General features: G+C 50.7%; 1 protein-coding gene across 7 annotated transcripts in view; it reads left to right on the top strand.

Moving 5' to 3' along the window:
* LOC135897850 (homeobox protein OTX2-like) overlaps positions 1-26,809 on the top strand; it is a 183,098-nt gene extending 156,289 nt beyond the window's left edge. For all 7 annotated transcript variants that reach the window (XM_065426549.2, XM_065426553.2, XM_065426550.2 and 4 more), the window contains 2 exons: positions 13,055-13,215; positions 24,725-26,809. In XM_065426549.2, coding sequence (XP_065282621.2) covers positions 13,055-13,215; positions 24,725-25,405 — 842 coding nt within the window. In that variant the 3' untranslated portion in view covers positions 25,406-26,809. The remainder of the gene's footprint in view (positions 1-13,054; positions 13,216-24,724) is intronic.
* Positions 26,810-27,224: the final 415 nt, after the last annotated feature.

Consider the following 27,224-nt stretch of genomic DNA (forward strand, 5'->3'; position numbering starts at 1 on the left):
GTTGCGAGAGTGTGTATGTATATATATGCTGCGACGTCTTTCAGCACCGTGTGCGTCTGTCTCTGAGCGTATTGAACTAAGCAAGTGCTGTGGGCACACAAAGGAGCTGTCGGGGCTTGCAGACGCAGAGAGAAGGAGCAACGCGCACTGTGTCCACACATGCGGCGAGGCTATATACGCGACGCAAGTCTGCAGACGACGTAGCAGACGACGACTTGCCACGGCGGTCCGTGAAAAGAATGCTAGGAGGCTATTATAGGGGCGGTAGCCTATGCCACCCAGGCGTCTTCTGCGTGCGGGGCTACAGCGTAGCGACTGCGTGTGTATTTAGACGCACCGAACGGGCACGAAGCGTCGTCGGCGAGATCAACCAGTGTCAGGCGTGTTGCCGTGAAAGCGGCGTGCCGTGCTTGCTTGCACCAGGGCGATAGGCCTAAGACGCGTATTGTGTCCTCTTTGCGCTCGGGTGTTCCCCATTGCCCGGAGAAGGTAAGAATGAAAGAGAGAGAGAAAGAAAGAAAGATACATTTTTTTTTTTCGCGGCCGGGGGTTCCGGGGCTCCTAATTGGGGTTCGGCGGGGGGTAAGCAAGGGCGCAAGCTCCCTCCCCCTCCTCCCCCGTTGCTCACTGTAGCGACGGTGGCCGCGCGACCCGCGAGACGGCGGCTTCGGCTTCGGCTTCGCTCGGGCGCCACCTTCTCTCCTGCGCCCACCGCCTCCCTGTTTGGCGGCGCCCGTGAATGGGCGCGGCGCGGCGCGCGCAGATGCGCTGCTCACTTGGACAAAAGCGCGGATTATTACGGGAACCCCCGGCGGATTAGCGAGCCCGGCGAGGGAGGGGAGTCGTTGGATACCGATATGGAACACAAAGGAACAATTTTTCGGGGGCGCTCCCGGGATTTGCGTCGGCCAACCGCCTTCATTATATCATACATGCCGATGGGTCGCCATGAATAGTTTCGGTTTCGCGCCGGCCTCTTTCTCGCCTGCTTTTTTCCTTGTGCTCCGGTAAAGGTACGGTGAGGAGGAGGAGGGGACCGGAGAACGGCCGAGGGAGAACGGCCCGGGCTGTGTCGCCGCCGCTGCGGCGTCTTTCCCGCGACGCGGCTGATTTTTAATCCGCCCGGGGTGGGGTTATAATCCAGCAGCAGGGAGGGAAGGCCCCTTTTTTTGCCTCGTCGCCGTCGCCGGAGGATTACCGGCGGCGCTCGATAACAAGGCAGTGGCGCCCCCTCTTGCCTCCTCCCCCCCCCTTCGCTCGTGGTGGGCGGCCGGAAGTATGCCGCGCTGCGCCATCCCCGACAGATGGCGTTGGCCGCACGGTACCTTTTGCGGCCGCTACGCTTGCGGTCCCGGCCCGGCACGCGGATCGCGGATGGTAGCGCGCCCTGGCGATGCTAAGAAAAAGCTCGGGGCACCGCGCGCGTTCTCGGCAGGGCTGCCGATCCGCTGGCGATCGCGGCCGAGGAAACCAACAGGTGTCCGCGGGCCCTACAGAGCTGCACGCGGACCTGGGAGAAAATATCGCCATCACAAGTTCAGGACGTCAATTGCAAGCCAACAGAATACCTTGAAAGATGTTAAGTTCGAGCTAGCATGAGTTTTAAGCTAAAAGAAATAAGCGACTTGCATACGCAAGAGTTTGGGTTCTTGCTTAACGAATGCTTTTGCTAATCTAATACTCCTTGCGGAAAGTAGTAAATGAAGGTTATGAACCTCCAACTTTCTGGTCTCAGTTTTGTCTATAACCCTGCTTTCTCTTTTTCAAGAAATAGGGAGCGTGCGAATGTGCAAAGACAATAATTCAGCATGTTGCATTCCCGCCAATATACACATATGAACTCATGTTATATATAAGGCTTTTTTATGCGTTGTTCTCGTTGTGAATGCTCATGTCTTGAGTGACGTTATCTAGCGAATGTATTATTTCATTGTTTATTGTTACAAGGGCAGGAATGGTCCCTGCTGTGATGAGTTGAACGCAAAAATAATCACGATAGAACTACAATGCCACATAGAGATGAGATAACTAAGATTGTTCGTTGTAAGCCAAGATGCGCAGATAAAATGGTAAGTCGAGAGGCAGCATACAATTACAGGCGTAGATCGAATATCTGGTCTTTCTTTTGACGACGTAATTACGAACACTTAATGCGTTACAAATTGCTCGCGATCGCTGAACATTACCGTGCAGAAATACCCATTCAATGCTCATTTAGACTTTTCTGCTCACAAGCACGCGCACAGACCAATCAGTTATACTCCAGAACTACCCGCCTTGAAAGCTCCTGAACGTGTAATCAGAAAACCAGCCGCCGAATCACTCGACTCCCACCGAAACGGCTCCACTGCACGGTTAACGCCATTCGTTCAACAGCTCTTGAGCCACGCGCGTATATATACGTTATCCGCGAGATCAGATTCGATTATAGCCGGCGAGAGCATCTCGTTGTCGTCTTCCGACTTCGGAAACGCGTGCCCGAAAAGCGCAAGTTGATTCCGCGCAACAGAATCCTCCCCCAAAAGCCGATTGGCTCAGGAGCGGATTATCCGGATTGCGCCTGTCGCGAAGAGATACGAGCCGAGCCGCAGATCCTATCGGGAACCGGCGCGCTCTCTACCGGCCGGGTGGAAGTGCGCGATATACCGTATTACTCGCTCCATCCCCTGCGCTGATGCACCCCGGATGATACGATAGGGAGGCACCTTGCCGCGGCGTGCTGCTCATTTACATGAGTTCACGACGCGAGGTGGCTGTTCAGTCTGAAACGACGTGAAGGTAATCGCACTGAGAGTATACGACCGAATGCGACCAACAAGTCTCTGATAGTGCGACATTGCGGGGCTTTTGCGTACGTTTTGACATGCACCGGCCTCCTTGCCGCTGTAGCGTCGCAGCTCCTTGTGGCTTTACAGTGACGACCATCGTACGTGCACGCATGGGGAAACAGCTCCCACCGTATAAAGCTGTGCAGTATGCAGTTTTGAGCTGTGTTTGCTGTTCGCCGAGAGTTTTCTATAATGCCACAGCGCGAAGATTTAGTCTGCTAGAATTATTTTGCACGCACTTTCCCACCTGCCACTGTGCCTTTACTCTGCATTTGTACTGTAATAAACTTCGAAACTGTCCATGGTAACGCCGCCACGCGTAGCTGTTACCAGTTTTAAGAACTGTTGGCTTCAGTGAGCCGCTCTAGTGCGACAGTGGAACTGTTCAGAAGTGACAGTTAACCAAGCGTCCGTTCCATTGTCTTTTTCTATACATTTCTTCAAGTGTCCCCTTTCCGAGCGCAGGGTAGCAAATCAGGCTACCTGGTTAAGCAGCTATCTGCTGAAGACAAGGCGGTGACATATAGCACGAATTTCACCTGCCGGCGCTGGCTTGCATGATTGGTTGCACGACCGGCAACTGATCACAGAACGCGACCAAGCGGAAACAAGAGGAACTAAACTGTGCATTTCCGCGTTTACTATGTGGCACGAAAAAAATTGCAGCCGAGCGAGAAGAGAGCGGATGAATGCATGTAAAAGGCAGGGAGGTTAACTATATTGGTATAGTTCCGTTTGGTCACCATGCACCCGTGGTATGGGTAAGGGGATGTACATAAAAATTAAGGAGCACAAACAACACAACGCACGTGCACAATCCATTTGGTTAAAGAGCGAATGGACGAAGACATAGACGAGAAAAACAGGACGGTAGCACATATATACAGGGTCCTCACGGAGCATCGGTAGGACATAGTGTCTTCAAGGTCTCTCATGCAGACCCGCGTACCGCAGGAACTTCAGCAGTACGAATACAGCCTTCTGCGTGGACTTCCTTTGAGAACACTGACCGATGGAACTTGGCCGTCCCAATGGTGAAGGCAAAGCAGTTGATCAATGCCATACGACTAGTCATAAACTGTGCAACATGGTCTGTTTCGTATTGTGGTGAGCCGAGTTGGAATGCGCTTTGGCGCTGCGTAGCCTATAATTATACACAGCCGTACAATTCATGCAATATTATTATTCGTGAGGATTTCATGAGAGGGGGGGGGGGATGTTTTACTCGTGTGGATCTACCAGCGGCTCTATCCAGTCCACCCAAATGAGCGGCTCCAGCCAATCCTATAGCACTTTAGCCGCGCGCTGTACTTTCACTTGAGATATAGACGATTACCGCTACATTGCCTCGCTGGAGGTGTATACAGTATAATAGCACATCTCGACGAAGGACTGCTAAATATTCCGTTCGATACTGCCGTGCTCGTGAAAGCAAGAAACAAAAAAAAAAAAAACAAGGCGGCCTGACAAAGTGCACCTTGCATTGATTTGCATTGAAGAATTGCGCAGTTCTCGAGTTGGCGAAGAAGAATAACGAGAAGCCACGTTTGTTCGACCTAACAAAACGCCGCTGCAACGCCCAGCGCGAGTAACAGCGTCATTTATTTGCCTACCGAGAGAAGACAGAAACAAGGTGGGCAAAACTGCGGAAGCTGCGGCGAGCGGCGGGTGTACACACTGCAGCGAACCGAAACGCATCGCGCAAGAACGTTTCCGACACGCTCGTGCAAAAAGAAACGCTTCCGACAAAAAAAAAAAAGAATATCAAGAAGAAGAAGAAGAAAGAGAACACAGTCGGAAGCGCAAACACAGTGCGCAATTATTTGTTCTTCTTTTACTTCATCTACACGCTCTTCAGTGGGCACCGTAACTCTTCGGCTCTAATAGGATCGTCTTCGCATTTTCTTCCTTGCTATCGCCCCGCTTTGCACCGCCGTTCGTTCGTGCTGTAAGGCAGGCTCTCGGGAATCCGCCGCTCTGAAAGACTCGTAGCAGCGCAGGAATCGAGGAAGGCAAGGTCCTCTCCTGTTTTCTTTTATTTTCGCAAAGAGAAGACGAGGACAGTGCAAGCGAGTTTTTTTATTCAGTTTCTTGTCTTTCTTGTTTTCCGCGGAAGAAGACTGGTCGCCCGCGCGGTCTTGCTGTGGGAGCGCTAGGGCGAGCGAGCGAGCGTCCAACGCCACCGCCGCCGCCGCAGTGTCGCGTAGTTTACGCAACCTGCTGCACGCGCGAGCTCGAGATGGCGGCCGAGATGAAAGGAACCCCGCGGCTGCAGCGGAGACAGACGGCGCCGCAGCGTAGCGGCGCTGTCCTCACAGCTGGCTGCCTGCCTGCCTGCCGCGGCCTGGCCTAGCCTAGCTGGGTTGTGTGGCTGTATGCGAGGACGCGCACGCCCGCTATCGCCGATGCGTGGCGCTGCGCGACGTTGGGCGCGCGTGCGCGGCTGCTGCGGCGCATTGTTCGCGGGCGCGCGCGCAACGCGCGCGCCTGACGCCACCCATCGGCGCTTTTGGGAAACTTTGGCATGGGAGACGGAGAGGCCTGCGCCTGGCGTCCTAACGCGGGGATGGATGGTAACGTGGGCGGCGCAGACTGCTGGAGGCTGTGCTGGAGGCTGCTGCGCCGGCCCGGTTGATATTTGGGAGGTGCGGACACGTGACAAGAGGGATTGAACACGTAGATGAAAGAGAACGTGTGTCGACGTGCTTTTGGGATGTTAAACTACAAAGCCAGGCTACAGCGGGTCGTTTAAGCTCGAATTTATTACAGAGCGTAAATGGTGGAAATTAGCACTAGAGCTTAAAAGAAATGGACGGGTGCCGCGATGAAACCTTCAACTGATGTTTCATCACTCCTCGATTGCATTATCATTAAGAACTCGAGGTACAAGGCACATGGCGCAGAGGACAGCTTTAGTGATTTGATTATGCTGGCGACCTGAACGTAATGAGGTTGCTTTACCACAGCAGATAATAAGCAGGCAGTGGTTCTTGCTTGTTTTCATTATGTTACTTTACAACTTGCTGGCTATACAATTCAATCTTGTTCTTGTTGGTCTCGTGGAACGCATACCAAGTGCTGTCCAGATGTCAGTGTACGCCGATGACATATGTGTGCGGACATCAGGTGCCCGCGAGGCTTCAAAAAGCCGTGACTTCTATATCGGCGTATCTTAGCGGACAAGGTCTCCAGATTTCATCTCAGAAATGTGCGCTCGTTGGTTTTCGCGGTAGCCAACGCCGTCCTACGCCATATTTATCAACGGGAAAACTCTATGTTACTCCAGGACTCGCAGATTCTGAGGGGTGATCATTGATTGAGACCTCAGCTGGTTTCCCCATGTGGCCTACCTGAAGAAACGCCTAACGGCCATTTCACACCCTTTCAAATTTCTTGGAGGGAAAACGTGGGGTACGTCGGTACACACGATGTTACAACTCTACAGGACGTTGTTCCTGGGGTATATCGGGTACATCTTACCTGCACTGAGCAATACCTGCAGAAGTAGCATCCGAACAATCAAGAGTGCACAGGCGCGCGGCACTCGGGATTTGTATTGAACTGCCGCGCTGCACATCAATAGCGGGGACAAGTGCAATAACTCAAGATTACCTAGTCACAACTCATATGACATTGGAAGTGTTCAAAGCACACACCAGGCACGTTGCCCACAGCCCGTCTCTCTTTCTTTCTATCTTCCTCTTCCGCTCTGTTTCTCTTTTTATCCCCTTTAACCCTTCCCCCTGCGCAGGGTAGCCAACCGGAACTACCTCTGGTTAACCTCCCTGCCTTTCTCTGCATTATCTTATCTCTCTCTCTCTTTCCACCACCTCGCCGCGCTGTCGAAATACCGGTACAGTGCCTCTTTTTGCCAGGAGATATCGGCGTACCGTGACTCCCACCCTTGAGATTACACGCCTGCTGAGGGACTCCGGGCACCTCCTTGGAGTTTGGCTCGCCCACAAGTTCGGCTCTCAGTACCGGGAATTCGAACGAAAGCAGGACTTTCGTCGCCAGCTCTCAAGCAGCTACCTCTACTCATGCAGCACGAGACGTACAAGTACCATATCCAGATTTACACTCATGACTCTACAACTGTGGAGGGACCTACAGGAGCTCTGATGTTTCCCGAAAAAGCCGTGACCATTAAGTTTAAAACATCTCACCGGACAACATCGACTGCTGCGTAGCTTGCTGCACTTCGCAGCTCACTTCGCATGGTAGATACTGAAGATCCTGGTAGATCAGTGAAGATCTACCACGAAGATAGAGCATATTCACCGACTCGAAGGCAGCCCTGCATTGTTTGCTATCCCTTCTATAGAAGGGATAGCAAACTTTGGTCCACGACGTATACGTCGTGGAGCAAAGTACCTACTTATGCTAGAGATAAGGCAGCTATATCACCAGCTAGCAGAGAAAGGACATGACATTACTTTTCAGCGGCTCCGAGGCCACTGCAGCATCAAGGCCAACGAAAACGCCGATGAAGCTGCTATAGGAGGGCTCACGAAGATACCATGAAGGGACCCATCCCCCTATTGAGAACCGATGCAGCAACAAAGCTTCGCGTACTAGCGCGTGATGCCACACGATCCATGTGGAACACGCCAGGTTTCTGACATACTCAACTGCGACGCCTAGACCCATACCTTCTACTACGCATTCCATCTGGACTACCCGAATCGAGACAACTGCTCTTTGCCGACTATGGCTAGGAGTGTCTTTCACGAATGCACTTGCTTGCCGCATCGAAATGACTGACAGCGCTGCCTGTGACAGTTGCGGCAGCGTGGAAACAATCGAACATATCCTCGGTCCTTGTCCTCGCTACAGCTCCCGGAGACAGTCACTCGTGATGGCGCTGGCACGCCTCGATGACCGACCGCTTTCTGATCAGACGATGTTGGAGTGCTGGCTGATGCGACCTTCACACCAGAAGGCGGTGAAGGCGCTACTGAGGTTTCTCCGGTCAAGCGGCCTGCTTGAACGACTGTGACACACCTGCGTTCCTTTGTGTGTGTGTGTGTTTCTTTTTCCTCTCCCATTCTTTTCATGTGTGTTCACTTTTTTCTTTTCTTTTGAGATCTTTCTGTCTCCCCTTCCCCAGCGCAGGGTAGCAAACTGGATATCTATCTTCCGGTTAACCTCCCTGCCTTTCTCATCTCTTTTATCTCTCTCTCTCTCACACACACACACACACACACACACACACACACACACACACACACACACACACACACACACACACACACACACACACACACACACACACACACACACACACACACACACACACACACACACACACACACAACTTGGTAGCCGTTAAGCTAACTGTAAGCTCCGAATGCATAGCTCCTGATCTTACGTTGCCTACTGGTCGTCATATTTTGATCCTGTCATAAAGCGAATCACGTAGCAATCTCTGGATATTCTCGCTCTGACACTGTTATTCCTCACGTGCCCACGAAGCGCAGGGTGTCACATTAGAGTGTTTTAGCAGAACGTTTCTGACGGTCCGGTCCGCTCTCACGTACCCGCTCACAGTTAGCGGAGCGGCGGATGAAGAATCAGTTTTAGCGGAGCGCCCGGCTGCGTCCCAAAGGCATGTGCTTGCCTGACGCGCCACCTTGCTGCAGAAGGTAAAACCGCTATGAACATAATATTCAAGTTGTAAGAATTGCCGCAATAAAATAATATATTTGGAATTGCTCAAGTGTCTGAAGGCATTTCACGCAATACATTGCATTTTCATTTCTTATATATATATATATATATATATAATCCTTACATTAACGAAGCCGTTACGCTGTGTTGTAGCCAAGACAAGGTTTTATGCTCTTTCAGTACACCTAAAACGTGGTCCGCATAAACAAACGTGCACACATGGCATGGTTCTGAAACGGGTTCATGGCCACAACCTCCCGAATAGAAGATCTTCGTGTCTCCTAAAGTGTACTCAGGGTTTGGCTTTACAAATCCCGATTCAAACGCCCTCGTGGACGGGCCATCAGCACTGGGGGCAGCCATTTTGCTTCGCTAGACCCGCTTGACGCGCTCGCCGCGCTCCGCTGAGAAAGCTTTCTAGCGGAGAGGTAGCTCCCGTCCGCTCGCCCGCTCACTGCTGAACGGGTCGCGCATGCGCACTTGCGCTTCCGCTAGCCCGCTGAGCGGAGCGGACCGTGAAAAACGCTCTGCTAAAACAGCCTATTCACTTGTTCATGACACGGACTGTTGCGACAGATCTCTGTGACGCATCATTAGCTTACAGATACCTTGCATCATACGTATTGATATTCCTATAGGTCACGAAATGAAAATTGATGCTAATGCGGGTCTGAAGAGTTAAGAACCTTGTAGGCGCGGCTGTCCTACACGCCGGTTTGTTGACTGTTTCATTTTTTGCGTGTATAGAGGACTTCTAACAGAACGCCGATATTTTACAAGTGCGGATCCCACAAGCATCAGAAAAAGACCCAACTGCAGGCATATGGTCCAAGTTATAATGCCAAGTGTTAGGCGAGGGACTACAAGTTGTAGTAATAGCGACGTATTCGTCAAGGAAAGCTGAGAAATTATCCTAGATTGTGCACCGCACTCTGGAAAGCTATACTCACCATACATGCAAGTGAAAACGGCAGGATGAGGAAACTATGATGATGGTCGTTACGACGAAAGGGAGGCATTAAGACACAAAACACTTCTGAAGACTTGTGACGTTTGCGCTGCGTTGCAAATAAACCGACAGTGCTATAGTAAAGGCATGCGCAGCTTGTCAAATTGAGTTTCATTCTATTTTACAGTAACATTTTGCTAGAGGATAAATACTACAGCATTAATAAGCTTGACTTCAAACTATTCCGCCTTGTTATGCAGAGGTCCCTAATTCATAAAGATGGACTATAGTGATATATATGTGTGTGCGCGTGTGTGTGGGTGTGTGAACAGTTTTGTACGGTGTTTTGCTCGCAACGGTCGCGAACTGCTTAAAATTCAACGTTTTCACGGATTCTGTGGTCTTTAAAGTTTTGTGGTTGGGCATGCAAAAGGCACGCGAAGAAATATAGGTGCAGGAATGCCGTAGGATGTACAGATAAAAAGGACACAGAAATACATATTGCAACAATATATAGTTAAGTTGATGAAATGCGAACTCTTCGTCACTCACCATGGTGTAGTCCAGTATTAGCCCCGAGAATTAGGAGTGGCGCCCTCTCGCGAGTGACGTCACGGCCAGGACGCCGCTCGCTCCGGCTCGCTCGGCTGCCGCGCGCGCTCGTTCCCTTCGTGTAAGCTTGGGGTATGGGTGGCTCGAGCCGTACGTATTGAAGAATACGTCGGCTTCTTTCAGCTGCCATACCTTAACCACAGTTTCTTCTTCAAAAGCGTGTGAGTCGAGAAACTTTGCGGCTTGGATATCGCAAGCTAAGTAGCGTTAAAGGGGCCTACTAGGTTTTGCAATGCATATATGCGCCGTGTCTATCGGTAAATTTTGACTAAAAAAAGAATATCTGCAAATTCAACGCGCGAAGTTGTGTATGATGCTTCGCTAAACATTTAACATTCCTTTAGTATTTAGCTATGAGAGGCATTGCATTTTACGTGGAAGAAAAATTTGGTAATTGGCGTCAACATGTTATCTGATTTTAGAAAGACACTGCCCAGCGAAGCTCTCATCATGATTCCTATTACTCTGGTGTGTTGTTCTATTCAAATATGGCCATTCATTAATGCGTAAAAAAATAGTTAGGCGCGCATTTCTTATGAAAAAGTTTGCTGCTACTTTCATCCCCCTCTGAAACAGGCCTCCAAAAAAAAACGAATTGCCCATGGCTGCTAACACGACGGCGCATCATGTAGAGTATTTACATAGTTAATTCACAAACACCATAGTAGCAATCACCTGAGAGAAAAGTTTCGTTGTTAAGATCGAGAGCCACTCAATTGAAAGTGATGGAATGTTTCATAGTGGCCCTCAGTAGCCTTTATCGACAATATGGCAAACCCCTGATCACGTAACGGTAGCAATCGACTGTCCGTATGGCGAGGCACGCTATGTTCGCGAAACCCATCAGTTCACTACAACTTCGAATTAAAACCATAAAGCATTTTTTACAGCGCCAACTGGAATGGCTAAAGTATTCTCGAGCTACTACACCGCAACTTATATTTCCTGTATACAAAAGGAAAATTCAAGCACCTTCTGTCTCACCATGTCTCCATCCAGCGTTATTCAATTATACAAACGGATAACTATTCGCTTCGTCGGTACATAAAAGAGAACCTTGCAGGCAAATTAAGTTTGCTCCAATCAAATCGCAAACATTCATAAAGAAAGCACCACAAGCCTTGCATATACTTTCACTTGATTTCTGACCCTCCACCGGGGGAATTTCCATATCTTCAATATGTCCCGTACTACTAATCATTGACGCTTCGACTTCTTTCTGGCTGCAGCGATGCGGTCCAGCAGGCATACTTCACTAAAAAAATTGGGCCGAGCAGCCTGTGTCAGTTCGCCAAACAGATTCGTCATGTATATTCCTCAAGCAGCAAGCACCAGTAAATTTCTCAAGTTAGTTTGATTTGATTTAATAATTTCCATTTACACACACACATGTACAGAGGAGTGGTAAGTGGAGGTGGATGAGGGAAAAAAGTCGCACAGACGCGGCTTGAGGTAACCTCACCCCCTTAGGTACAATATGGCTGCATGGGGTAACACATCAAGCGCCATATAAATTACATTTATATAGTGGCCATAAAACATTGCAGTTATACAATATATGAAAGAACAATGAAATATTTCCACAATAACAATGCAAAACACACTGCGGCATTGAAATAAATAAATGATATACACTAGGTAACATAGACAAAAAAAAAGAGGAACATAACATACATTATTAATCATTAACAAACGCGCTCTAAAGAGGTGAGTTGAACGTGTAGCATGGAAAAGGGAATATATATTGGTACATTCCTATTTGTACTCTGTAAATAGCTGTAAGCCTTCATTAACTTTACTTCAAGTTTCCGCCGCTTAAAAAAAATGAACACGTGAAGAACCGCCTAATGTCGACAAGCAGTCAAGATAGCAAGCGAGGCGTATAGAATCTAAGCTCCAGTACTAGTTAAGTCCCCGTGCTACTGCCGAGCGTTTCTGTGAGGAAATGCAAAAATTCGATATTATACCATGAACTACTCGTCGTGAGCAAACCTGTTTTAACGGAATAAAATCAACGTAACTGCTGTAGAAGTCATATATAGCCAGCTTTGTGACATACTTGTTGCACCGCGGCAGGTATGGTATCATAACTGGATTCCTATAGGCTATGCTCTTGCGATTGTCTATCCGCGTATGAAAAACCCGCAATGATCTGGTCTGCGTCGCTTCGGCTGGCACAGTAGCGTTGCCTTCGAGAGCTGCATTGTTGTCTAAGAAATTAGCTCTTTGAATAAATGTTCGCAAAGGAAGACGTCGTAAAAATATATTTGAGACGACCACCATAAGTATACAAGCAGAGAGAACGAGGGCGAACAAACGAAAACACCGCAGAAAGCGCCCGGACAACGCCCGAACTGTAGCAGACGACAGGCGCGAGTCCGTGCCCTGACGTCACGCGAGCGGCGCTCGCAGCGCCGCTCGTGTTCGTTCTCGGGGCTAATATGTCGTTGCGCTGCTCGATTTGAGGTCGCGGGTACGATGCCGCGGCAATACGGCGGCCGTATTTCGATGGAGGCGAAATTCAGAGAGAAAGAAAAAGGAAAACACTCGTGTATTTAGATCTAGGTGCACTTTAACGAACCCTATTCATGTGGTCAAAATTAATCCGGAGTCGTCCACAACGGCTTGCGGCTCGTGTAGTGGTTTGGCACGTAAAGCTTAAGAATTTATTTCATTACAGTTAATTAGTTAATTGTTGAAGACTTAAAGCGGAACACTGCCTACTTCCAGGCGGCTGATTTACCATGCGCGGCGTGCCTGAAACACGGCCGCTCCGGCTTTTGGAACTCGATAGAACGTTGTTGGACGCGGTTGTTATATAGTCCGCTATACACGACAAGTCGTGCGGTGGATCGCATGTCGAATCGCACACAGTTGGTCTCCTGCCCCCACACGTTTTCGCGAATAACTATATACATCTCGACAAATCTGTGCCAGCAGTCCACATGTACACATCGAGACTGACTTCGTCGTCCATCTCTGTCTGTCTTTGCAGCGACAGGACCAGCTCCTCGCAAGCAGCGACGAGAACGGACCACGTTCACGCGGGCCCAGTTGGACGTGCTCGAGGCGCTGTTCAGCAAGACGCGCTACCCGGACATCTTCATGCGCGAGGAGGTAGCGCTCAAGATCAACCTTCCGGAGTCCAGGGTGCAGGTAAGACCGGCTTGCACCTTTCAACTCTCATATGTAGGGACAGGGGTAAACGAGACGCCGAAGAACTAATTGGGATTAAAGCCCCTTGAACTTCGTACAGTAGTGACACTCTCCTCCTCCGCCTTCACTCCTCCTCGTTTCTCCTCTCTTTCACGCTCCCTCCTCGACCGTGGTGCCGCCTACACTGCTCGAGCGTAGCAACGGCGCCAACATGCGCTCCTCGCCACTCCGTAGACGCTTCTCGAGCAAAAATGGCGCTGATGCACGGCGCGAGAGCTCAGGTGATGCTATTAGGCCAATAGCGACGCGGCCTTGGCCTCGGCCAGAGCGCGCGAGGAGGAGGCGGCATTCTTCAAAGCGTGCCACTACTTTACGAAGTTTAAGAGGCTTTAACTGGGATATGTGCCCACTTCCCCTCCCCCATCTGTATAGTGTCATCGTTCGAATTTAGAGATTTCACATGACTCGATTATGTATTTAGTGGTAATACATTTGGAATAATCTAGGGTCATTGCTTTAGTGGCGTAGACCTTGTGTGTTATGTAACGCCCTCAAGGTAAATTTTATTTTAAAGTTCGCGTGCCAGTTGGAATGAAAGGTGTTAGTGATCGTGGCGTTCATGGAGCCGATATGCCCATACAGCCATGCATTTACAGTTTGCGTATGAAGTGCTGCCACTCCCACTAATCCCTGTCCTCGATATAGCATTTACAAGCCGTCTCGTATAGTCGCAACTAACTATATTTATGTCGGTCTGTGCGCTCTAAATTGACTTCAAGTGTGCTGTTATATTGTCGTTTGTAACAAAAGTCAATAAAAGAGCAAGGCCGTATGCGTGGGCTATGTGAGATTGTCCACGTACTTTTTATAAATTGTTAAACAAGTCTTTTGTTTTTTTAGCGGCAGCGCTCTGCAGCCGATATTTGACGGCTATTTTCGACGGACGTAAGTAGGTATCCATTGTAACGAGCAGGTGCGAATGTAGAGATTCCCTGACATGGGGGGAGGGGGCGGTTATGAAACGTTAGCTATTAGGAAACGTTAGTTGGCTTTCCAGCATAGCGCACTCTCGGGAGCTTGATGGTGCTGCTTTTGCAGCAAAACACGTTGTGAGGCTAGTTGGTGCATAGCTTTCAAAAAGATGAAGCGCCAACAGTGACGGCACACTAGGAAGGAACAAAGACAGGACAAGTTTTGGACTAGGCTTGTCCTGTCTTTGTTCCTTGCTAGTGTGCCGTCACTGTTGGCGCTTCATCTTTTCGAAATGGTGCTGCTTCTTAGTTGCTACTATGCAGTACATAGTCACATTGCTTCTTATGCCTGAAATGCTGTAGCTTTGTGTCTTTTTGTGCAATACCGTGCTGAGGGCGTCACAGGACCCCTTAAAGCATTCTTGTTTGCCTTTAGTTCTGAAGCTCCTGGACCCTTCCATGCTCAAGTTAAACACGAAATGGGCTGAACTAAAGCGAAAGTTGAATACTGAGCTAGTCTTAAGTGCAGCGGACGCGCACTGTCTATAGAAAAATCCTCGCACTACAAGCATTTAAAAGCGCTTCAACAGCGCATTGGCCGCAATGCAGTTAGAGTCCGCGGGAAAGCCGACTTGCCGTCCTTGTAAGAGACACTAATGGCTGACTACGCTACGGAAGTGCAATGCACAAGAAAGCCACAGGCAACACATTGAGTTCTTAGCTATACGGTTCTGGATAGCGTATTCTTCGGTAGCCACGCTTCTCATTGTGTCGTAGTTATTACACAAAAGTACACACGACACAAAGTGAGAAAGACTCGCAACTTGTCATGCGAAAGGAAGCAATCTAGTTTATCATTTGGTTCTTCCCATTTAGTCGTAGCTGTTAGACAAAGTCACGCATGACAGAAACTACGAAGATTCGCGGCTTGTTATGCGAAAGAAATTAAACGACTATCGTTTGGTTCGTTTCTAAGGAAACTGGAAATTTCGTTTCAATTCAGTAGCTGTGGGAAGTTGTGCGCTGCATATGTCGCGCACCATTCTACGTCTTCAGTGTTCGAGTCGTCTGTAACTCTCGCTCCGGCGTCCTTGTAGTTGATTCATGTTTCAATATATATCGTTGTTTACTTGAAACGGATGGCTGTGTCAAGCATCTGCTTTCCAAGTCGTAGGGTCGGCTAGCTAGGCGATGGCTATCTGAAGCAATCCCAGGCTTCGGAATTCCAGCTGCACATTTCGTGCGTCGTTACTGTTTCCTCGTATTACATCTGAAAAACAAACAAACGAAATAACAGTACGAAGCCCGCGACGGACCTTAGTTCCCGCACCATCTTTCATGGAATCCAAGCTCGCAAGCTCGCACAGTGATGTCCGCGTCCACTCGGACCACAGTCGTTGCTCGTTGGTGCAATCTTAGATTGAAGAAAACAACTCTGCGAAACAAAAAAATCTTTTTTGTTTTTCGGGTACCCAGATTCAGGGGCCAGAAACGGAAGACACAAACGAAGAACTCGGCTTGGCCTGAGCTGTGGTTTTGATGACAGCCTACTTGCGGCACCTGCGGCTGCGAGGAGACGATTCAGCACCTCCTTTGTGACTGTCCCAACTACAAAGTTCCAAGAACAGTGCTCATAACCGCGCTCGAAAAACTGGACAATCGCCCCTTTACAGAGGAGAAGGCTCTAGGACACTGGTCCAGACGGGCTTCAGCACTCAAGGCCTTAAGGGCTTTGCTGAAGTTTTTAAGGACATGCGAATTGTGTGATCGCCTTTGAGTGTTTTATCGCGTAGTATCGCGGTACTGCGTGAATTTCCTTCATTTTTTTTCTCCTCTTCTTCTTCATTCTCCTTTTATTCCCTTTACCCCTTTCCCCAGCACAGGGTAGCCAGCCGGTACTTACACTGGCTAACCTCCCTGTCTTTCCTCCTCTTTGTCTCTCTCTCTCTCTCTTGATGACATTAAGCAATGATGGCTGTAAGCGGAAACTAAACGGCTTTATGTATTCTGCGTTCTATATAGTCTCGGAGACACAGCCGGTCAGCTGCGTCTCTTCCCATGCACTCGCGGTCTCGTTTGGAAGCTATAGAGCGTCTCCCCCGAAATCACACCCCGAAATTTTCCGCGGCGGTTGGCGGCCAAAACAGTCCGCGAAAATCCTAATCGGCTATTCATGAAAGGGGGCGACACGAGCCACAGACTCCGGGCCCACCCACCCACCCACCCGACCAGCTGGGCGGGGGGTGGCGCTCGCATCGCGCGAAGCAGCACCAACGCACGTGACCCTCCGGGCGGCGTTCCGCGGCGGGCTCCGCGTGCGCTGGGAGAGAGCCGTGAAACCAGGTTCGAACCCCGAGCGACACGACGAACGCCTCCGTCCGCACGGTCGCCGAACCGTTGTCCCACAGAGCTGCGAGGTGCAGCCAGCCGGCCTAGCTGGCCGTGTACGAGCGTGAAAGTGCCCGGGAACGCGGCGGTTTGTCGTCAGCTGTAACAGCTCGTTTTCGTGCACGCACGCTCACAGATGCAAGGACGCGCACGCACAGACAGATCCCGGTTTCAATTACAAGCGGGGACGACGACTCCCTTCGGCACACGCGATGGTGCTGGGTTGAGGGTGGCAGTGTCCCGGCTCGCTCGCGCCCTCTGTCATGCAAATTGCCGCCCCCGTCGCGTCTTGTCGACACGCGGCATGGGAGAAACGCCGAGTAAAATGTAGGGTTGGTGGATGGGGGGGTTGTCGTGGGCGCGTGATGCTGCTGTACTCGACACAATGCGTCGCGGGCTCGTCGAGAGACACCCGATCCTGCACTCACTCACTCTAGAGAACGAACGCCCGTGCGAACACGGCGACGAGCGCCGCCGCATGCCACTCTCGCTGCACGGTTGCAGAAGCGCGGCCGGCCGCAGTGGCGCCCCGCCGCGGTGGAGGCGCGCAACAGAAACGGGAGAGATACAAAAAAGCGCTGCACGCAAGGCAGGTCGCTTGAATGCGGTCGTGGGCAGTCCTTGTAACCGCACACACACAGGGCACCGCGAGCCAGATGCAATCTCGCGGGCGCCTGCGATATCTTTTCGGAAGCGCCGTCCGGGCAACCTCTTGACGGCGGTGGTGTTCGCGCGTATGGTCGTGACCGCGATCAGTGCATTGCTCGTTGTATGCCTGGGGAGTGGGAGTTTGGTTTTCGTCCTCGAAGCAGGGTATGTTCTATACTGAAAGCACAGAGAGAGACGTCGGTAAAAAAAGACAAGGTCGCCTGTCTATTCTTTCCGAAGACGCGGGCCAGACCGTATCGCTCAGTGGCCATCCGGGACGACCACCTGTCAGTTCCCGGGGTTGAGTGTGTCTGTCTCACTGTAAGCTATCACATACTGAGCTAGTTGCTTCTGGTGGATGTTAAACATTGTATGTTTAAGCCTGCATTTGACGGAGTCGATGGGCTCCGTTTTCGAGAACTGTTTCCATAAATAAATCCCTTGCATGGTTGAATCAGGAACTGTTGCAAACCTTACGCGAATGACTATTTATTCGGGACAAAAGAGTAAACCTACATCACAAATCTGGCACAGTCGAATACAGGGTCATGGTGCACGCGTGCGGCGCTCCGATTTTCGGTGGACAATGGGCGTGAACATTAGGGCAGCCCGTGAGGAGGTAATTAAGCCGGTGGGCGTTGTATAGTGCGTATACGGCGAAAAGCGGTCGTGCTCGAGTGAGCCGTGATCGTATTCAACTCTCGCTATTAAAAGCTTGACTCCCTGAAGTGGAATGCTTGCCAAGATTTTCAAAATTGCCATGAGTAATCCTCACCGACGCAGACGTCGCGTGTTCTTGCGACTTTCGCGGTCTGACGGTATCCTGTCGACTGCGCCAAACTTCTAAAATAATCAGAAGTGACCAGGCCATCATGACGGTCTTGACTGTTTATTTCTGTCCACCGATATTACGCTTCTTCCTCATCAGGACTTACTTTCTTGCCTCTTCTTCGGCTAGCTTACGACGTATGATTTAATTTTTGCCTGCCTACACCCTTATCGGGTGTAGGCAGGGTGTACAGCGCCTTTTGAGCGCTTCTTACGTTCTTTCATGGGAGCCTCCTTAACAGGGCAAATGACGCCTGTTGCCTGAACGATAGCCTAGAGCATGCTTCGGTAAATCGAGAAAGCCGTTAAGTTTATCCTCGTGGTTTCCAAAGCATTATAGGCTCTATGAACATGCGTCAGTAATTAAAAATCATCACGTTAAATTGAACATTTCGTTAAATCGGGTTGTGTTGAACCGACGTTTGACTGTGTATTAGCGTAAGTATACAGGGACTGCCGGTGGTGCTCTTTTCCCTTCTGGGCGTCTTTTTTTCTGCTTGAATACAGTGTTTTGTCTTAGTGGTGGTGGTAAAGTTTATTGAAAGGGGGAAGAGGAAAGGGGGAGGTGGCTGAGGGATCGGGCTGAAGTAAGGCCCTGGGCCTGCATGGCCTTCTCCGCCCAGTCCACCAGTTCAAGTTGTCTTAGTCGTCGGTCTCGTGATACGTGGAGTCACTGACCTGCAGGGCATTCATCCTTGTGCAATATCAGGGACACACAGGGCAAGAATAATTACTTTAAGGCGGCCGCCTACACCCTGTGCTTCCAACGTCAGTTTCAGTCGCTGATAGCAGCTTCCATATACTCTGTCGTCAAGGCTCCACAGGTATCTTGTACGCTCCGGTAGTAAAGGGCCGTTTATAGTCCGACGTAACGAACGCGCGCGCGCGCGCGCGCTCACGCTACGTCACGTCGGCGAAAACGACACCTCTATAGTCGGGCGCACCGGCGCAGCTAACGTAACCGGCGGTGTCCAACGCGCCCCGACGGGCCCGGCGCCGATTTGGCTCCGGAGCCATTCGCGCGTCGAAGTCGGCGGAACTCTCGCACCACAATGCATTGCGCGCGAAGAAAAAGGCGCCAACACAACTCCACAGACGGCTTTTGCGGGCGGCGCGCGACTTGGGGAACCTTCTGCGCATGCTCTGAAGATAGCAGTCTACGGCGCGCGCGTTGAAGTATAGAGGGGATGGCATCTCGGTTGGCGCAGCGCAACCGACGCAGCGTGACTGACCGCGAACGACGCTCGCCCGCGCGCCGATAACGTCGGACTATAAACGGGCCTTAACACGCACTAGATCGCCATACCACATTGATGCAGCCATTGAAATTTACGCACTGTACCGTACTGCACTTCAGAGGCTACGTTCCATAGTCCACAGTCGGATTGCACTCCGTCTAGGGTGGAATGTTGTATTTGTTCACGATTTAAGTCATGTATGGATTGCAATGCGACTGCGGAATGTGCACTTATTTAGCGGATGGGGTGCAGTATGGTTCACAAATACTCTGTAAATGTGCCTGACCGTCTCGTCAACAGGAAATGCTGTAGCGAGTATCCAGCTTGTCAGAAAGCTCGATTTCGGGGATTCAGCTCAGAACGGATCTCATTACCGTGTAACATAAGCCAGCGAAATATGGGGATGCGCTACAAGATCGACAGTATATGAAAGCGTAAGAATTAAGTTCGAACTCCGCCCACAAAATCGCACTGCATCTGCCCTCTGTATTCCTCCGCGCTCCAAAACAAACGTAGTTCCGGAGACACGCCGGTAGTGAAAGAAGATCGCCTCCGCCATGACGTCCTCGATAGGAGCGGACGTAATTGGCTGACGCATGTATACAAATTTTCTTCGTGTGGGACAGCGGTGTATCTGGCACTGCATTCTCACCGAGTTGCAGATATAGATAGATAGATAGATAGATAGATAGATAGATAGATAGGTAGATAGGTAGATAGGTAGATAGATAGATAGATAGATAGATAGATAGATAGATAGATAGATAGATAGATAGATAGATAGATAGATAGAAGTAAAGGCAGGGAGGCTAACCAGACGGACGTACTGTTTGCTACCCTACACGAACGCGTGACTGCGGACAAGGGTTAGAAATTAATCAACTTAATCCGTCGATCCACAGGAAGTTTAGGCCAACACAGCGTGCACGAGCCGCACCCATCATCCGCGCCTCTATCTCGTTGCCACAGCACGCTCTAGTCTTCCGCTAAGTCTAAAAAAAAAATGTGTAAGAAAGGACAGCGCCTACCGGCGTTAACCGGAAAGGCACGATTTTCTAAAGAACGCCTGCGCGTCGAACACAGCCCCTGGTTCCCCCCATCCCAATCCCCCTCCCCTCCCCTACTTCCGCGCACTTTCGCCGGACCCTGAGCGGCAAAAGACCGCCGCCATCGCTGCGACCGAAACCTCCCTGGCTTGTTTGCACAGAGACACCTACTATCTCCCGCGTGCAGCTATAGAGCAGCCTCCTCCATAGTATATACGCTCCGCGACGTGCGAGACAGTCGTCACGGCGAGGTGTGCAGGATGACGAAGAGGAGCGGAGCCGCCGCTTCTCTTTTCCGAAAAAAAAAAACACATCTTTTTCTGTTTATTCAAGAAGCGTGAGCTTGCCGACAAGAACACCTATTCCTCCGTCCCCCCCGTCCCCCCCCCCCTCCCTCTTTTTATTTTTCTCTCCGTACAAGAAAGCGCAGAACGGGAGCGGGACTATCGCGGAGTTCTACTGTACGCCTCGGCCTCCTTGTTCGCTCTGCTCACGTGTGCACGCACGCACGCACGCACTGTGATGCCTTCTTTCTGTGCGCGCCTCGGTGGCCAGCCACTGTATCGCGTGTCCCTCGCTGATCCCACGGCCGTGGCCCCATCGCCGCCTGCATTTGCGCGCCGGGGCTATTTGCGGGGCGTTATCGGCATCCTCCCACGACGTGTGCTAAGCGAGGACAGGAGCCGGAGGAAAGGGGGCGTCAGCTGGAACAAGCTACCGCTGTTGCTACTCGCTGAAGCGAGGGGGAGTGAAACGTAGAGAGAGAGAAAGCTGGCTGCGTCTCCTTCCATTGTCCCCCCCCCCCCCTCACCTCTTGCGGCAAGCCCTGCAGGCAGGCTTTCTGCGTGGCCGCGCATCCATGCACATCGTGTGTTAGAAGGCCGGCAGGGAATTGCCCTTCCTCAAGTCCCTCTAAGGTCTTGTGCCCGTCGCCGCCGAAGCCGCACTGGTTAACGCAGTGCAAAAGATCTCCATTCGTCGGCCGGCTCGGTTTCACTTCACTTCACCGCAGAACAGACTATATGTACCGCCGCTTATTCTGTGCCCCGTGAACTGTGCCGTCCGCGAGGAGTTTGGCGGCGAAGTTCAAGAGACTGGGCAAATGCGTGTGTCTGTGAGTTTTGCGCGCGCGCTTGTGTGTGTGTGCGTGACCGATGTGTGGCGGTGGTGGCCTCTACGCCTGAGGTCGCGAGCGGGCCCGGAATAAACCTTTTAACGCCCGCATTCGCCGCGCCGGAAGGCATGTGAGAACAGCCCACCGCGGCGCGATTGTCGGTGCACTACCCACTTTGCGGCGGGCAGTACATGGCGAAAGGTGTTCACCGCAGTGGGCGTGACTCCCGCAGCGTCGGTCGGCGCGGTTTCCGTTTGGTCGATGCTTCGCGCGCGACGAAGCGCGAGTTTCGCTCGTGGGGCTGAGTGTTATGGGCGTGTACGCTTTTGAATGTCGTGGCGCGCACATCGAAGCGAATTAACCGGCGCTCCGCCACCCCGGGCGTTGTCGGATGTTGCGTTCTTCGTTTTCCGACACTAGGTCGCGGGATCGAATCCCGGCCACGGCGGCCGCATTTCGATGGGGGCGAAATGCGAAAACACCCGTGCACTTAGATTTAGGTGCACGTTAAAGAACCCCAGGTGGTCGAAGTTTCCGGAGTCCTCCACTACGGCGTGCCTCATAATCAGAAAGTGGTTTTGGCACGTAAAACCCCATAATCTAATCTAATCTAATCGTTTTCCGACACCGTCTTGCACGAAATTGAAGTTCTGTACCTTATTAGACACTTGTCGGAATGATGCAAAATGTGTTGTTGGGCTAGTTTGTTCGTTAGTCCCTTAACTACCGTTTGAAATTCCAAAAACATTTTTTTCAAGTGCAAACGCAATCGGCAAAAGTCATTGTGTGTTAGTTTCTTGTCAAATATTACAAAAGAACTGGACACATGCACATGTGCAAGAATTTTGAAAAATTCACGACGAATTGTCTCGTCATAGACGCCAGAGGACGCTCGTTGTGATGGCGTGCACGAGAGCTTGGTGGCGCAACCCACCACCCCGTTTCAAAGGGGACGCTCATAACGTCAATCCAGCCATCCATCCGTCCATCCATCCAGTTATCTCGTCATCGGCAGTCAAAAGATTAAGGCAGCAAACGGCTCCAGAGAACGCTATGTAGGAACAAGCAAGGAGACCCGAGCAGATGACGATCTTGTCTTCGTTGCTTGACCCAAAGCGTTCTTTGGCGCTGCTTGCTGTGGGATTGACTTGGGATCTTACCTATGGTTTAATATACCTGTATGGGTTTTCACGTGTAGCTTATCGTCCCAAAGCTACAGATGTACATTACATTACAAAACATTACTCAAGATGTGGAGGGAAGATAACCGATGGTCATTAAGGGTTACGGACTGGATTCCAAGGGAAGGGAAGCGTAGCAGGGGACGGCAGAAAGTTAGGTGGGCGGATGAGATTAAGAAGTTTGCAGGGACGGCATGGCCACAATTAGTACATGACCGGGGTTGTTGGAGAAATATGGGAGAGGCCTTTGCCCTGCAGTGGGCGTAACCAGGCTGCTGATGATGATGATGACTCAGGATGTGCCTTGTAATGCGTTGCTGTTCCAGGCAGCAGTTTTTCTGTACTATATACTATCATGGTGCGGATACATACTAAATGACTGAGCAGCGTATTTCGCGGGACATTTTACTGGCACTGTCTTGAAATTTTGGCAAGGCAAATAATTTCTGTAAAAAGGTTATAAATTGAGCATTGACCGAGTTCACTTATGCAGTTAGAACATGTATACTCTAGTACAGAACCAACAGTTTAAAGTTCACTTATGCAGTTAGAACATGTATACTCTAGTACAGAACCAACAGTTTAAATGATGATTAGTGCAATGATGATAGTTCATAACCGTATTGGTGATTATCGCGCAAATTCTTATGTCTGCCGCTGCTACGAAGTTTGGTCAGTAAAAATTATCCTTTGTCTCGAATTCGCTTTCCCCTTCTTTATTTTTTTAAATTATCAGAGCCAATCGTTGCCGAAACAGGCGGTAAAAAAAAGGCAGCTGCAGGGTCTATCTCAATTAACACAGCGGCCAAATGACATCACACATTTCCGTTCGCCTTCACCTGGCAACGCCGGCTGGGGAACACTATAGAAAGCTATGACATCATCGAATGGTTGTGCGTGCGTATTTCCAAGATATAATATAACAGATGCTGATTTCAGACGGACGTCGTTTCAGGACCTGTGTTTTATTACATATGCTCAAAGGTCGGGTTTCTTGCCTATCGGTTGGCCGCACTCCGACCGTCATGTTGCGAAATAATTGTGGACACCAATTGCCGGCTTTTTAACAGCTAATAAAAAATACAGCGTGCATGGCTCGTCATACTGCATGGTAACATTTTATTATATTAGTATTGAATTAAAAAAGGACATTGTAGTGAGCGCTGCTGCTTTTTATTCCAAAATGTAGCATTAAAATGAGACTGGATGAAACGTCACAAGTTGATTGAAGTAATGTTTGTATTTTTTCACTTAAATCTAATTTAACCGAGTGTAATTATCACCAGGCGGAGAAGAATATCGATAAGTAAGGGAAATACTAACCGCACAAAAGGTGCCCATTACATCTTTTACTGTGATACGTACATCACAGTGGCCTTGCAACAGTCATCTGCGAAAGATCACGGAATACACAATAACAGAGCTATATAGTAGCAGTCTGATGTATAAAACAGAATTAAATGATATTTAAAAGAAGAACACCATTCGCAGACGCGCATTATCACTGCACATTAACGAATTGGATGCAACGTAAGAGTGTACGATGGAACGGTGAGGGTATGCGCGCAATCGAGCCCGTGTGTATAGGACTCTCGGTGTTAAATGACATCTCAGGTCGCACGCCACTACATTAATACGGATTACGCTGCATGAAGCTCAGTTCGTATTTGGTTTACTTGACAGATTCTTCCTGCTCTTTGATAACGCCTAACCAACGTTTGCTATCCCTTTAGGTTACTTTGAAATGTAGAATATTTGCATACGTATTCATTTCTTTCCTCCTCAATTGATGCCCGAGTGGCTTCTACACCTTTGAATAACATTCATCAACGGCGGTGTTGTTTACCATTTCTGAAATGTGGCTATCGTCCGTAATTGCTGAACAGTTGTACAATACAAGGGATGTATCTGGGCAACGTTTCGACTAGGAGGATTTGTCCTGACCGTCACGAGAACGACTGTTGCCCTGACGAGGACAAGTCGGAAAACGTTTGTCTCCAGAGACGCACTTTTGTCCAGCCAGTGTTGAATCACTTCCAAGTCTGAACGTTACTCGTCATGTCAGCATACATAAAAGATTCCTTGATGTACGCAGGTCTGGTTCAAGAACCGGCGGGCCAAGTGCCGCCAGCAGCAGCAACAGCAGCAGAACGGCTCGGCCTCCTCCAAGCCTCGCCCAAAGAAGGCCAAGAGTCCCGCGCCCTCCTCGAGCCCGACGTCGTCGAGTCGCGGCGAGTCCCCGTACAAGCCCTCGGCGCTGGTCGCCGCCTCCCCGCTGGCCAGCGCGGCGGCGTCGCCGCTCCACCAACAGGCCAGCTCCATCTGGAGTCCCGCGGCCATCGGGCCGGCCGTGGCCGAGCTCATGGCCGGAGCCGCGGCCCACCAGCGGTCTCCCTACCACACGGGCACCTCGTCCGCCTCCTCTCACGTCGTCCAGGGACCCGCCGTGTCCGCGAGCCAGGCGGCCCTCTCCGGCGGAGGGCCTCAGCACGGCCCGCCTCACTCGCTCCAGTCGGGAGGTTGCTACGCCCCCGCGGGACACTACGCGTCGCCCTACTACGGCGGCATGGACTACCTGAGCGGGCCCATGCACCAGACGCCGCCCCCACCCCATCCGTCGTCGCTCCAAGGCCCGCACCCGACGTCCCACCACCAGGACCGGCCCGGGTCGCTGAGTACGAGGACGCCGCCTGCGGGCGACTGCCTGGAGTACGGCGTGTCGTCGGCTGGTGACAAAGGAAGCGGCGGTGCTCCCTGGAAGTTCCAAGTTCTCTGAGGGCCAACAAAAAGGAGACAACAAAAAGAAGGAAGCCCGCGGTGCGCGTCGTGCATGCGTTGTGGGTGCGCGCGCGCGTGTTCCCATCACGTCTCGCCTGCAGAATGTGCGCGCCCTCTTGTGATACGCCCGGGACAATCGCATCGCTTCGTCACATCTCCTGTGTGTGTGTGTGTGTGCGTGTACATAAGGAACATTTTGTAGAGGGCGCCACCGTCGACCGTGACGTCGAAGCTTCCGCATGCGATGGGCGCGTCTCGTGTGGACCTCGCGTGGCGCGGACAGTTTGCCGCGAGCAGAAAGGAGCCGGAGGAGAAGTAGGGGAAGAGGGAAAAAAATGGGAGATGGGCTCCCGAACCTTTTTCCCGTCTCTCCTTTCCATCTTTTTATCTCCATCAGCCACCACTAAAATACGTCAGCAACCACCAACTAGCAGCGGAAACCAGCTGCGGCCACAACAGCATCGCGAGCAGCATTGACATCGGCATCGGCAAGGCGCCGCGAGGGTTGGCCTGTTCTTTGGAGACAGCCGTGTGTTGTGCGCAAAGCAAGCAAGCAAGCGCTTCGTCTTGTGTCGCTACCGAGGACGCTCGACTTGCAGCTAAGCTCTTATTTAAGCTGTAAATAAAAATGGAAAGAAAACACAAAAGAGCGAGTCGGATGGAAAATTGTGCTGGACTCGAGTCACTTTGCAGCGGCCATGCGCGTTGCCTCTGACGCCGTACTGATGTGCATGCGAGTGCCGTTTCCCGGTTTTCCGGGGGCTGCAACGGAAGCATGGAGATGTAGAATAACGTGGGCGTGGCTAAATCAGGAAGCACTTTCTTATCGCCTGCAACGTCCAGAACGAAGACGCATACCCTTCATTAAAGACAATATAGGGTTCGTGAGGTCGCCCAGCGAAGGGGGTACCCATTGGTTAACCCTTTAACTGGCAGCTCAGCTATATTGTCGACATTTCAAAAATGACTGCGAAAGTTATACAAGGTCAAATATTAGAATGTGCCTGTCAAGTTACATTAATTTGTGCCTGCTAAACAGTGGTAATCGCAAAGATGTCGACCGCAAGCAGCAGCAGATGTTTTGGTGACAAAACTCGAAGACTTCGTCGGTATCGTCTAAGCGGACGTGGTGGCCGTACTATCGCTAATGCGAAATTTTTTTCCTTGAAGGAAGCTTTTTCCTTTTTTTGTCTCCTTTGATGTGGATCTCAAGAACTTACATTTACATTGCCAAAGCAAGTACCAAACACAAGTTTTGGACCATACGTTGGCCTCTAATCAGCTGGTCAACAATATTTTTGACACGCTTTATGTCGCTTAGTCTTCAGAGAAACCCTTTCATATGTCATTTGGTATGTATTTGAACAATATCAAAAAGAAATAAAGCAATAAAAACATTCTAGATCAGGTCTTTCTTAGCTTGCCAGTTAAGGGGTTATGCTTTGTGTCTTTCTTTTTTCACAATATTACATAAATAATCATCTAGGTGGCATTACATCGGATGTCGAATTACAAGAAGAAAAAAAAAATGGCTGTGGCTTAGCTAAGGTTAAGCCCAGGATGCGAAGCATACTAGCCTTTATTTTAACGCGACAGCGTTAAGGAGCTCGTGTCGCAGAAAAGCCGGTGTCGTCGGCGTCGGCTCAGGCGTGCGGCGCTTGCTCAGGCGCACATTTCGTTGTCGCGCCGAACGCTGCGTTGCTCGACGCGCACCGCGTCCGATGCGGGGCGCGACGCCGCGAGCGACGGCGGGAGTTGGAGCGCCGGTTCTCCTCTGTCGTGACGTCACGGTGTCACGTGATTTCATGGTCACCGCC

Source organism: Dermacentor albipictus, chromosome 10 (assembly GCF_038994185.2).
Source record: "Dermacentor albipictus isolate Rhodes 1998 colony chromosome 10, USDA_Dalb.pri_finalv2, whole genome shotgun sequence".
NCBI lineage: Eukaryota > Metazoa > Arthropoda > Arachnida > Ixodida > Ixodidae > Dermacentor > Dermacentor albipictus.